Source organism: Manis javanica, chromosome 9 (assembly GCF_040802235.1).
Source record: "Manis javanica isolate MJ-LG chromosome 9, MJ_LKY, whole genome shotgun sequence".
Lineage (NCBI taxonomy): Eukaryota > Metazoa > Chordata > Mammalia > Pholidota > Manidae > Manis > Manis javanica.
In genome coordinates this window covers 110,917,879-110,932,043 of record NC_133164.1, presented here as the reverse complement: position 1 = coordinate 110,932,043, position 14,165 = coordinate 110,917,879, and the positions used below count along the sequence as shown (strand labels likewise).

Sequence of the window (14,165 nt, the reverse complement as noted above, 5' to 3'; positions counted from 1 at the left end):
CCAACTTCTTTGGGACGCAGCGAAGTCAGTCTTAAGAGGAAAGTATATAGCGATCCAGGCACACTTGAAGAAGGAAGAACAATCCCAAATGAATAGTCTCACATCACAATTATCGAAACTGGAAAAAGAAGAACAAATGAGACCTAAAGTCAGCAGAAGGAGGGACATAATAAAGATCAGAGAAGAAATAACAGAATTAAGAAGAATAAAACAATAGCAAAAATCAGTGAAACCAAGAGCTGGTTCTTTGAGAAAATAAACAAAATAGATAAGCCTCTAGCCAAACTTATTAAGAGAAAAAGAGAATCAACACAAATCAACAGAATCAGAAATGAGAACAGAAAAATCATGACAGACTCCACAGAAATACAAAGAATTATTAAAGACTACTATGAAAGCCTATACACCAACAAGCTGGAAAACCAAGAAGAAATGGACAACTTCCTAGAAAAATACAACCTCCCAAGACTGACCAAGGAAGAAACACAAAAGTTAAACAAACCAATTACGAGCAAAGAAATTGAAATGGTAATCAAAAAACTACCCAAGAACAAAACCCCACGGCCGGACAGATTTATGTCAGAATTTTATCAGACACACAGAGAAGACATAATACCCATTCTCCTTAAAGTTTTCCAAAAAATAGAAGAAGAGGGAATACTCCCAAACTCATTCTATGAAGCCAATATTACCCTAATACCAAAACCAGGCAAAGACCCCACCAAAAAAGAAAATTACAGACCAATATCCCTGATGAATGTAGATGCAAAAATACTCAATAAAATATTAGCAAACAGAATTCAACAGTATATCAAAAGGATCATACACCATGACCAAGTGGGATTCATCCCAGGGATGCAAGGATGGTACAACATTCAAAAATCCATCAACATCATCCACCACATCAACAAAAAGAAAGACAAAAACTACATGATCATCTCCATAGATGCTGAAAAAGCATTTGACAAAATTCAACATCCATTCATGACAAAAGCTCTCAGCAAAATGGGAATAGAAGGCAAGTACCTCAACATAATAAAGGCCATATATGATAAACCCACAGCCCACATTATACTGAAGAGCGAGAGGCTAAAAGCATTTCCTCTGAGATCGGGAACTAGACAGGGATGCCCACTCTCCCCACTGTTATTTAACATAGTACTAGAGGTCCTAGCCATGGCAATCAGACAAAACAAAGAAATACAAGGAATCCAGATTGGTAAAGAAGAAGTTAAACTGTCACTATTTGCAGATGACATGATATTGTACATAAAAAACCCTAAAGACTCTACTCCAAAACTACTAGAACTGATATCGGAATACAGCAAAGTTGCAGGATACAAAATTAACACACAGAAATCTGTAGCTTTCCTATACATTAACAATGAATCAATAGAAAGAGAAATCAGGAAAACAATTCCATTCACAATTGCATCAAAAAGTATAAAATACCTAGGAATAAACCTAACCAAAGAAGTGAAAGACCTATCCCCTGAAAACTACAAGTCACTCTTAAGAGAAATTAAAGGGGACACTAACAAATGGAAACTCATCCCATGCTCTTGGCTAGGAAGAATTAATATCATCAAAATGGCCATCCTGCCCAAAGCAATATACAGATTTGATGCAATCCCTATCAAATGATCAGTAACATTCTTCAATGAACTGGAACAAATAATTCAAAAATTCATATGGAAACACCAAAGAGCCCGAATAGCCAAAGCAATCCTGAGAAAGAAGAATAAAGTAGGGGGGATCTCACTCCCCAACTTCAAGCTCTACTACAAAGCCATAGTAATCAAGACAATTTGGTACTGGCACAAGAACAGAGCCACAGACCAGTGGAACAGATTAGAGACTCCAGACGTGAACCCAAACATATATGGTCAATTAATATTTAATAAAGGAGCCATGGACATACAATGGCGAAATGACAGTCTCTTCAACAGATGGTGCTGGCAAAACTGGACAGCTACATGTAGGAGAATGAAACTGGACCTTTGTCTAACCCCATACACAAAAGTAAATTCAAAATGGATCAAAGAACTGAATGTAAGTCATGAAACCATAAAACTCTTAGAAAAAAACATAGGCAAAAACCTTTTAGACATAAAGATGAGTGACCTCTTCTTGAACATATCTCCCCGGGCAAGGAAAACAACAGCAAAAATGAATAAGTGGGACTATATTAAGCTGACAGCAAAATACACCATCAATAGAACAAAAAGGAACCCTACAGTATGGGAGAATATATTTGAAAATGACAGATCCGATAAGGGCTTGACGTCCAGAATATATAAAGAGCTCACATGCCTCAACAAACAAAAAATAAATAAACCAATTAAAAAATGGGCAGAGGAGCTGAACAGACAGTTCTTTAAAAAAGAAATACAGATGGCCAACAGACACATGAAAAGATGCTCCACATTGCTAATTATCAGAGAAATGCAAATTAAAACTACAATGAGGTATCACCTCACACCAGTAAGGATGGCTGTCATCCAAAAGACAAACAACAACAAATGTTGGCGAGGGTATGGAGAAATGGGAACCCTCCTACACTGCTGTTGGGAATGTAAATTAGTTCAACCATTGTGGAAAGCAGTATGGAGGTACATCAAAATGCTCAAAACAGACTTACCATTTGACCCAGGAATTCCACTCCTAGGAATTTACCCTAAGAACGCAGCAATCAAGTTTGAGAAAGACAGATACACCCCTATGTTTATCGCAGCACTATTTTCAATAGCCAAGAATTGGAAGCAACCTAAATGTCCATCGATAGATGAATGGATAAAGAAGATGTGGTACATATACACAATGGAATACTACTCAGCCATAAGAAGAGGGCAAATCCTACCATTTGCAGCAACATGGATGGAGCTGGAGGGTATTATGCTCAGTGAAATAAGCCAAGCACAGAAAGAGAAATACCAAATGATTTCACTCATCTGTGGAGTATAAGAACAAAGGAAAAACTGAAGGAACAAAACAGCAGCAGAATCACAGAACTCAAGAATGGACTAACAGGTACCAAAGGGAAAGGGACTGGGGAGGATGGGTGGGTAGGGAGGGATAAGGGGGGAAAGAAGAAGGGGGGTATTAAGATTAGCATGCATGGGGGGGTGGGAGAAAGGGGAGGGCTGTACAACACAGAGAAGACAAGTAGTGATTCTACAACATTTTGCTATGCTGATTGACAGTGACTATAAAGGGGTTTATAGGGGGAACCTGGTATAAGGGAGAGCCTAGTAAACATAATATTCGTCATGTAAGTGTAGATTAATGATAACAAAAAAACAAAAAAAAAAGCAGTTCCTGTGTGGTGACCTCAAATGAGATCTACACAATGGTATAAAGGGCATATCAAAGTGAGGGCAAAGGGTCTGTTTGAGTTTATACAGAGGATCAAAGCCTAATTTGGCTACCCAGAAAATGAACTAAGATACGATATGAAGAAGAACTTCCAACATCAGCACTCTCTGGAAGAGTCATACCAGAAGATGATCATCAAAAAACCTCAACAAAGATCCAGGTGATGCTGCAGTTGTAGCTTCATCCATCCCACCAGTTCCTGGACTTGCCATTGGAATGAAGAAGGAAATATCTAAGCTGGCCTGTGCTTTCATTAAAGCAACAAATTTGACTGGATCTGTACTGTTGGAACTCAACCAAGAATTAGGAGAAGTGCAAGTTGTAGCACTCCAAAATCTTACGACTACAGACTATCTACTGTTAAAAGAACATATGGGATGTGAACAGTTCCCAGGAATGGGTTGTTTTAATTTGTCTGATTTCTCTCAGACTGTTCAAGTACAGTTGGACAATATCCATCATATCATAGACAAATTTTCACAAATGCCTAGGATGTCTAACTGGTTTTCTTGGCTTCACTGGAGATGGCTGGTAATTACAGATCTGCTTTGGTTATGCAACTGTATTCCTATTGTGTTAATGTGTGTGTGCAATTTAATTAGTAGTTAAAACCTATACATGCTTAAGTTACTCTACAAGAAGATACGTCAAAGAAATAATCAATCCTCCCATGTTTTCTTCCATCTGCTACCTCTATAGCTTTTCTTTTTCCTTCCTGATTACAACCTTTAAATAGAATTCGTGCCTCATATCAAATTTACCGAGTATCATAATTCCTCCAAGTGGTAAAGATACCTCAAGACAAATGCTAGACATAGAAGCCACAGGGCATAAATCTGCAAAGAAGTAAAAAGCTAACCTTTTCAAACAATATGGCTTCTCTCTCACTTACCAACTTTACATTTCCCTGTATGGCCCCGGAAGATGACTGGTTAGCCAGAGACGGGTAAGATTCCTCAAGGGAGGAACAACCTAAGACAGGCACAGTCGCAGGGGGGCCATCAGGTGAGAAATTGGGGATCAACAGTGGTGAGGCTTAGAACCTCAACCCCCTGTTTTGAGAGAAATCTTCTGCATCCGTGGATGTTTTAATGCCCTTGTCTAGCTTGGATTAATACATAGTCTACAGGCACACACCTGATCATCTACAATTGCTCTCTTACAACACTAAACTATGTTTTCTACCTTTATCTTGCATCTACCTACCACTTCAGCATTTCATTAAAAATAAAAATAATAATAATAATAAAGGGAGAAATGTGGGATCAACATATAAATCAAGTATAAAAATCAAATGAATATTCATATTTGACCTGATTGTTTATAGTTCATAATGCGTGATCAAAACCGAAAGTTTCTGTGATGAATGCCCTTGTACTGTTCACCATGTAAGAACTTATTCACTACGTAAGAATTTGTTCTCCATGTAAGAACTTGTTTGTTATGCTTCAGAAGATTGGAGACTGACGAGAATTAGGCTTGAGATGGATTAATGATTGTGCATTGAGCATTGACCCCCCTATACTGAATTTTATTGTTGTCAACAACCATTTGATCAATAAATATGAGAGATGCCCTCTCAAAAAAAAAAAAAGAAAAAGAAAAAGAAAAAGAAAAAGCAAGAGGAACATCTTCTGCTTTCAGCTGTGCTGAGAGGGTTTTATGCATCCCCATAACTCCCTCAAGAGGAGAGCTTGGACTGGGAATCAAAGATGGTGCCTGAAGTGCCTATTTGTATCTGAGGCCCAAGCTCCCCTGCGCTGCTGCCACAGTGCTGTGGCCCCGTACCACCTGCTCACCTGGTCTCTGGGGGGCTCTTCAGACTACCCTGGGCTGGCCCCCTGCCCTCAGGGCTGAGGTATGCATTTGGCACCCACTTAGGGGGTGCCACTGGAACAGATGGGCCAAGGGAGAACACTGACCTACAACGAGCACATAATATTTACCTATGCTTGCCTGCTTTTCCAGGAGAAAAGCAATTCGTTTCTGGCTTCACCACTCATGAGGAGAGAGAACCCAGCTCTTTGGACGATGAATGTGCAATACTCAGGCATCACTGTTCACCTAGTAACCAAGTGCCTGATTCATCCCCACATTCATCTCCACAAGGAGGTAAAGCAGCCGCTGGACGCTGGCCTGGAAAAGTCATTTGTGGACATCAGAGATCATGGCTTGTCTCTGAAACAAAGGAAGGCTGCAGCCTCCCGTCCTATGGCCCCCCACATGCTCCCCCCTACAACAAAAGTTGTTCTCTTCCTTAACTCATGAAGCTCAGAAAGGTTCATCAGTTCTCCGCACCCAGAGATAGCCACACAGTCATCTGACTGGTGTGCCCCGACATGACCCAGAGGAGGCTCACAACTGGGATGCCATTCAGTGCAGAGCATGTGCCTCCTGGTGTCTGTGTACTTGAGATACTGGCCCATTCTTCTGCCAAAATCAGCCGCGCAGAGTACAGTCCGCAGCTCCCAGAAGTCCTGGGCAAGAGCGACAGTATCAGTGTTCACCCGGAAAGCCAGGCTGGTCCACACGCATCCCCACCCACGAGAGCCAGAGCTCACACATCAGTGATCTGGCTGTCGCCGGGTACTCACTCCCCCATGAGCCATGACCGAGGTTGGTGCCCCCAGGGCCTTGCACAGAATATGCCACCCAAGCTCAGGGCCCAGGGCTGCTGCATTGGAGCCTGGTTCTGTTTCTCAAAGAGTTGGGGAGGGGAGGGGAACTTAGGCATCATTAAGAAACCACACCCTCTTTTTAGCCAGCATTTCACTTGAAATGGCACCCCTGATGCTTTCCCAGGAATGAACCACTTGCAAACCACATCCTTACCTGTCAAGGTACAGGTATGGAAACAGTGGGGCAGGAGGCACAGCAACCAGGGTGTGGCCTTCTGGCCCTGAATCTGGCTGTCATTTATAGGCTCTGTGACCTCTGGAAAGTGAATTTACTTCTTTGTGCCTAAGTTTCCACATCTGCAAAATGGGAAGCAAAGCAGATCTTATAATCATAGATCTTATAATCTTAGCAGATCTTGTAATCATAAAGAACAAATGAGATACTGTCCCAGCTACTACACTCATTATTTTAAGTCCTATTGCTTTAAGAATGGTTAGTTCCTTCTACTTAATATATTCCCTTTAATTTTTAAAATTTTAATTTGACTCATCCTGAAAGCCAAGTAAGAGGCTGGAATCGTGAAACAGGGGCCTCAGGAAACTCAAGCCGGTTCCCAGAGACTCATATTTCCTCCTGGACATAGGTCGGTGCCTTAGATATTGTGGGCACAAGAAGTCTTTGCAGAATTGAAACTTGGTCACAAATGAGATCCAGCTTATAACCAAGCTCTGGAAATCTAAATTAGTTTCTTAAATGGAGGAACGTAGTTACCTAAAGAGGTTCCAACCGTGTAAGTATGAGTTTTTCCGTCCATCGTGGTCAGCTCAAATATGTCTGCCTGGTGGCACAAAGCCCACACTTTCATGGAGAGGAATTTTCACCCACTGGAATTGGCAGAGCCACAGCAGCCAGCCGTGTCTTCCCTCAGTTCCCCTGAGAGGCTGCGAGAGAGACCCAGGACCTGGGCTCTGCCGAGTCCCACCAATTCCTTAACCTCTCTGAACCTCACTTTTAAACTGAGCACACTTTTCTGGCAAGGTTGTTGTGAAGATTCGAAAATATTTGATTAATATCTGGCCCAGTGCCTAACTTGGCAAGCGAGTACTGAGTACATTTTACTACCGGTATTATTTTTTTCCATCTAAATCTTACTTGTGGGTGAACTTAACAACTAGCATTTTATAAAAAGACAACCTCTCTAACTCCGGTTCAGTCATTTGTAAATAGAAAACAGGAACAAGGGGAGGACTGATGAAACAGTGCCCACGACCAGGGGCTCTCAAAGTGGGGGTCCCTGGACCTGCAGCTTCAGTACCACCTGGGAACTTGTTAGACATGCACAGTCCCAGGCCCGACCCCGGATCTACTGAATCAGGTTCTTTGGGGATAGGGCCCAGCCATGAGGGCTAGGACAAGCCCTCCAGGCGATTCAAATGCTCACCAAAGTTTGAGAACCACAGCAAATGATGATGCTTTGATAAAACTTGTGGCCCCTTTACACTTTCTCAGTGATACTGGGAGCCGACTCTGCACAGCAGACCAGGTGCAAGAGCTCTGGCTTCCAGGGGCCAAAATCCATAGCTGTTTACTTCGGAAACTTCCCCAGACATTCGCTCATGTTTTCTCATCTAACTAGTAAAGGACAGGCTCATGTGACAGGAAACCACTCTCAGCAAAGGTCATGATTATTTGGAGGATAAAGAACCAGGAATCCGGAACACCCAAGGTGGCTCTAAACTTCTAGAAGACCCTGTGGTCTTATGTTAATTCGACTCACTGGTGAGTATAAAAGTATACAGGAAAAAAATCCTGAAACTTGGGTTCTCTCCATCCCACTTTTTATTTCCAAACATTCAGGAATGTGGTATTTTACTCTGATGGTAGTAAATACAAAAAAAAAAATTGCTACAGCAACAGATCATGGAAACTCCCCACTTGGAGGCCACAGTTAAATGTAGCTGCTGACAAAGCTAACATAACCTTAGTATCCCGCTCATAGAGTCACATTTTGGGTGAAGAGCCTCAAGTTTTAGTGGCCTATTCCTGACACCATAGCTGGTACATGTGCCCTGGATCCTGCGATAGGGGCTTACGATGCAGGCCTCTGTGGGGTTAGCCTTCCCCCCGATGTGATAAACAGTGGTGGACTTGATGACTGTAGGCTACCCCCCCATCTGACCATTAGAAGCATGTGGCAGGTCCCTGGAAGCCAGCTGACCTCAGCGAGGTCCGTGCAGCAGAAGCCTCAGCTAATGAAAGCCGTTCATTTTCTTCCCTGGCTTATGAAGTAGACAAAATGAGCAACCAGTTAGGAGGAGGTAAGTACACATTATCTCACTTAAGTCCTTCTACAAATGTGTAAACAGGTTCCCAGAGGTCAACCACCTGACCAAGGCAGAGTTAGAAAACGCAGCGGGTTTGACTGGTGATGGCAAGTCATGCGCCCCTTCTGCCAGGCCCACTGTGGAACCTCCTAGTGGCAGCCAGGGAACAGGGAGAGTTCTTGAACCATAACAGGTGAAATCTAATCGAGGGTTCCTGACGCTTGGAGGAGGCCACCGAAACTGTCCTCCATTTTCCAGTGGGGCTGTAACAGAAACTAGACAGGAAGTGGACTTATTTTGTGAGGCCCCAGAGGGCAAAACCAGGGCCCGTGGGTAGAAATTACAGGGCTGCAGGGATGGACTCTGTGCAGAAGCCTAACAATGAACACTTCCCATCTCGATGGGATCCGGGGAGCTACCAGGCTGGTGGGTTTGGGGAGGTGGCACAGGGCTCCCAGGCCCTCTCAGCTGGTATATTATATTATCTTTATACAACCAATTTTTCTTTTTTTTCATATCTTTTTTTGTTTTCTGTGGTATTGCTACTGTTTTTGTTTTTGCTTGAAGATCCAAACAGCGTTGAACAAAATTATCACTATGCCTTCCATGTTGGACGAATTCCCTGAAGCTACCTGGTGATGCATTCATACTCTTCTGGTCCATTCCTTGAAATTATGTGTCATTTTTATCCCCCCTGTTGGAGTAAGGGGACAGTTGTGTGCACCTCAGGAGGCTCTGCCAGAAATTTTTCCATGTGTTCTAAACATATTTGCATAACGAGGCTATTTCTATTTCACAGAAAAAATATATATGTGTGTGGGCGGGGGGCTTGTGTGTGTATTCTCTTTGACTTGCCCTGTGGGCAGGTGGAAATAAAAGGTACTGTTCTTGATTTTTAACTAAAACAACCCGGTGTGACTCCTAGCTACCAGCTTCTCACTACCCTGTGCCAGGTCACCTATTTCTGGCTCAGGCACACTCTGCCGTGTTTTAATCAGCTTGTGTTGCACACTCACTCTCCTAGCTTTGGTTTATGTGTAAATCATTTACCTTAGTGATGCCAGGAAGGTTCTAGGAGGCATCTGGGTCCCTGTGACACTGAGAATAGACATTGTGATCATGGGATTGTTTCTCAGAGGATTTTTGGTGAGACCCAAGCTCTGTTCTGACCTAGTCTTTGAGTAGCCCCAAAACACACTGGATAATTGTACCCAAGAACTAAAGCAGCATTTTTAGTGACCCGCCTTAACACTCTGATGATAAACAAAGACTGAATTGTAAAGAGCAGGGCGCCAGCCTCCTTGCCGGCATGTAGAAGCTGAGCTCAGCTTCACTAGGCTCAGCACTGTAGGAATTATTCTCTAACTGCATACTCATCTAAATCACCTCTCCCGTGCGGTCTTTGTTTATTAAAATGCGGACTTTTCCTCTGCTTGGGGTTCTTGACAATGAGAGGTGGGCCAGGCAATCCATCCCCTGGATTCTGTTTCTTGGCCCACTCCTCTGCACCTCATTCAGAGGCAGACTCCCACACGCGGCCGAATGTGCCCCACGGGTGGGCGATGCCCTATAGTCTGACCCACAGCCTCCGGCTGCTATGTACACGGTTGCCTGAGGGCGAGGAACCTGCAGGGAGAGTCCCACGCATGTGACCAAGCCTCACTCCCACACCACAGTGGATGCAGAGAAAACAGCCCAGTGACAAGACCACTCAAGTCCCCTACTAAAATACTGGTGAATATTTAGCATGTTCAAGGGCTGGGAGTGGTTTTTAAGAATAAATAATGAAAGAAGTTACAAAGTACAGGCACACCTCATCTTGTTGCACCTCGTTTATTGCACTTGGCAGTTACTGTGTTTTTTACAAACTGAAGGTTTACAGCAGCCCTTCATCAAGCTAGTCTATTGGTGCCATTTTTCTAGTGGCTTACTTTGTATCTCTGTGTCACATTTGGCAATTCTTGCAATATTGCTAGCTTTTTCATTATGAGTATATATGTTATGATCCTGGATCAATGATTATGATTTAGTAAAAGCTAGCATTTTTTAGCAGTAAAACATTTTTAAATTAAGGCATGTACTTGGCTTACTTTTTTTTATACATAATGCTACTGCACACAGACTACAGTATAGTGTAAACAGAACTTATATGTGCAGGAAACCAAAAATTTCATTTGACCCACTTTATTGTATTGGTTTATCGCAGTGGTCTGGAACTGAGCCTTCAATATCTCTGAGGTCTGCCTATTTCACTAAACTATTATAATTGTAAAATAAATAAATAAATAAATAAAAGGCACCACAAACACCGAGGAAGATATTTATACCTTAGACGATAACCTTCATGTAAACGATGAACTTGAAAAAACAATAAGAACCCAACTAACACACACGGAGAGGGGAAACATATGAATATCAGGTAAATGTAAGGAAAAATCATCATGACTAATTTTTTTTTTAATACAGAGTAAGCCCATTTATTTCTTTCAAATTGGTAGTAGCTTGGATAAAGGTAGCTTTGAGTGCTGGTGACCAGTGACCATGTAGACACGGCGTCCCCCCTGCAGGCAGTATAAATGTGGTTTTTAGGACAGCAGCTTATCAAATAATCCTGGCTATGAGCCAGCAATTCTATTATTTTGTTCTAAGGAAGAATGCAAAATGCAAGCAAGAAGAAATGGCGAGACTGATGAGGGGTTTGCAAGGGAAGCTATGCCTCAAATAAAGGAAATTTATCTTCAGTGGTCCCATGATAGGAACAGGAATAGTTTGGAACAGGACACATTTCCCAGTGACCCTGAAACCCCATCACATTTGGGTGTGGCTGACCTTCCGCTTGAATCCGTTCTTGTTTAAGATAAATGGTGATCTCCCGGCACACGGGCAGCATTGGCCAGACACCATCACAAAGAATGCAAAGGAAATGGCTGCCTGTAGTCGGTGAGTGGAAGCTGATGAACAGCTCCAACATACACATCCCAACCTGGTACCTTGGGCCTGTACTCACAGATACGCAGCAGCAGATGTGTCAAGGGGAACATTCCAGTAGTATATCTGGCCACACCACCACAAGGCGAGGAAGAATTTATTGTAGAGAGAGAAGGGGCCCAAAGTGAAGCATTTCTGAATCTTAAAATATCTACCGAGAAAAAAAAAAAAGATTATATTAATAATACTTGGTAATAAATACTTGATACTTTCCTAAGAGCTTTCATGTCAATTCAAAACAAAACTTTGCCATTAAAAAGGGCAGCTGATTTTTAATATATCTGATTTGCAGAAGGGAAAAATGGGGCACAAGGATGCTGAAACTCACAGGAGTGGGAACTCTTAGCTCAGCTGGAGGCGGACCAACAGGGGTCTCTGGAATTCTCTGCCTGCCCAGACTCGCATCTTCTCCTAGCACATGGCACTGGGGATGACAGTCCTAAAAAGGTGCCATCACCAGCTCAGTTTCTTTGTGAGCAGCTCCCCACAAAGACATAAATGCCATATGAGATGGAGAAAGGGGACAGAAGCCCACAGTATGGAGCGAGGGGCTGCCTGGAATTGGAGCGAAGAAGCCCCAACTTAGGACGCAGCTAATTATCGTCACTGCGAGACATAATTTGTAAAGATATGAGTGGTAACATTAGGGCAGTGTCTCAAACCTTAGCGTGCCTCAGAATTACCTGGAAAGCCTAGTAAATAGATTGCTCCCCATCTTGCCTCCCTGCAAGCTCCTGGTCCAGGAGGTCTGTGGTGGCACCTGAGAATCTGCATTCCTAACAAGTTCCCAGGTGCTCATGCTGCTAATTAGGGCACACACTTTGAGAACCACAGACCAGGGATTTCCAAAACCTCAGCAAAGAATGGGGACACGGTGTGATCTAATAAAATAGTGATGCCAATTTCAAATAAAAAATGCTGCTGTTTATTAAGTGCCCACTAGATATAAGACACGTTTTGGTCATTTTTTCTAATCAACAACCCTGCAAGGAGCTACTGCTTAGCTAATTTTACAGAGAAGGAAATTTCTGCTCAGATGAGTTCATGAACCTGAGCATAGTGACTAAGAACACAGGTTCTGCAGTTTTGGAGCCTGCCACCAGCCCGTACTGTATGACCAGGGGCTAGTTACTTCATCACTCTGTGCCTCAGTTTCCCCCTTGGTCAAATGGAGATGACAGACCTGCCTCATAGGGTTGTTGTGAGAACTACATGTAGCAAGAACTATAAAGCCCTTAGAAAGTACCTGGCATTTGGTAAGAGCTCAATAAATGCTGGTTATCTTTATTATTATTGCTGCTAAGCGGTAGGGCCAGAACTCACCCTATGTCTGTATGAACTTGAAGGATGTGGCCTTCTTATTTCCTCATGCTACCTCATCTCACCACACTGCACTGCCTGGAGTTGCATTCAGGAAGCTTGGGTTTCAGCCAGCTTGCTGTGTGACCCTGGGCTCGTCACTTTACCTCTTTGGGTCTCATTTCCTCCCATGTAATGAGGAAGGGTGGGTTGGATACAGTGTATTCTGATGTCCCTTTAATCTCCAATACCCACTCTTTCCATGCATGTGACCAGAGGGTTTCTGAAATATCCAAATAAGCCACTCAAAGATTATAATATGTGGTTCATTGTGATTCTTAATTGTAACCCAGTAAGGGTGGAAACAGAAGGAAGAGCTGTCTGTGCCTCCCAGCCCTGGCCACAGGTGAGGGGCTCATAAAGTATACCTCTGGGCTCCCAGGGGACACAGCAGCAGAATTCCTCAGCCATTTCCATTTGCTCTGAAATGATGGTCCCCCAGTACTTCCTGGTAGTAGTTGAATTCCCAGATAAACTCTTCCACTGAAAAAGAAGTGTCCTGATGGCCAGCAGGGCTGCTCCCCTTTGAAGTTCTGTTGCTAATTTTAAAGGAATCAACTGGCATTTTGTCGATCAAACACTCCACGCAGTGTGAATCAGGCCCCACAGCCTGATGACCCAGGATGAACTAAAGAAATCCAATTCCTGGGCCTACAAAGCAAAGCCCGGCTCCACAACCCAGAGGGACGCTACTGGGACCTTCTCCAGACATCCTGCAAGGCCACAGCAGCCACAACCCTCCTATGTCACCTTTCACTGCACAGCACACATTGGAGGCCACAGGGATATCCAAAATCAAGATGTAAAAAAAGTTTTGTAGTTTATCTACACTGTTGAAAATAAATTTTAAAAAATTTAATTAAGCCCCTACATGCAACAAAAAGTACAAATAACAGAATTAGGAATAAAATGATAAAGTATACCTCTGGGCTTCCAGGATTAAATTCCTGTACCTTCCGTTGTTTTTAAAAGAATACTTTTGTTAGATCTGAGTCCATTCCTCCCAAGAAGCACAGGCATAAGGGCACCTCGAAAAATGGACCCAGTTCTCTCAAATAATAGTTTTTCTGCATCTAACTCATAAAGGAGGGCCTCAGAGGCCCCAAAGCCAATTAGAAAACAAGTGACAACAGACCTCACTCCAGTTGTCCCTGGGGAACCCTTTCCCAACCATCAGCGGTTTGCCTATGGAGGGAATCTGAATGTTGAGTCAGTGTCCAGACCATTACAGACCCAGGGGAGTCAGGTCCTCACTGCTGGGCCAACTCCTCTCTTCCACGGGGTCAACACTGCCCTCTTAACCCCAGAGTTGTTCCAGGCCAGACACTCACAAAACGATGTCCCTGGCTCTGCCCAGCTTCATCGCCGTAGCCACTTTGCACTTTGGCAGTGACCTTTAGACCTCTAAATAGCTCTGGCTCAGCCAAGAAGCCAGAACAATGCTGGAAGAGAGAGAGAGAGAGAGAGAGAGAGAGAGAGAGAGAGAGAGAGAGAGAGAGA

The 14,165-nt window shown here is 43.2% G+C and overlaps 1 protein-coding gene across 1 annotated transcript in view; it reads right to left on the bottom strand.

The window, feature by feature from the left end:
* The window catches only part of LOC118971938 (O-acyltransferase like protein-like), a 69,077-nt gene that overhangs the window by 26,365 nt on the left and 28,547 nt on the right, over nucleotides 1–14,165 (bottom strand). Inside the window, 5 exon segments of the mRNA XM_073213292.1 lie at nucleotides 5,672–5,852; nucleotides 6,208–6,280; nucleotides 6,766–6,832; nucleotides 9,699–9,976; nucleotides 11,326–11,457. Coding sequence (XP_073069393.1) covers nucleotides 5,672–5,852; nucleotides 6,208–6,280; nucleotides 6,766–6,832; nucleotides 9,699–9,976; nucleotides 11,326–11,457 — 731 coding nt within the window.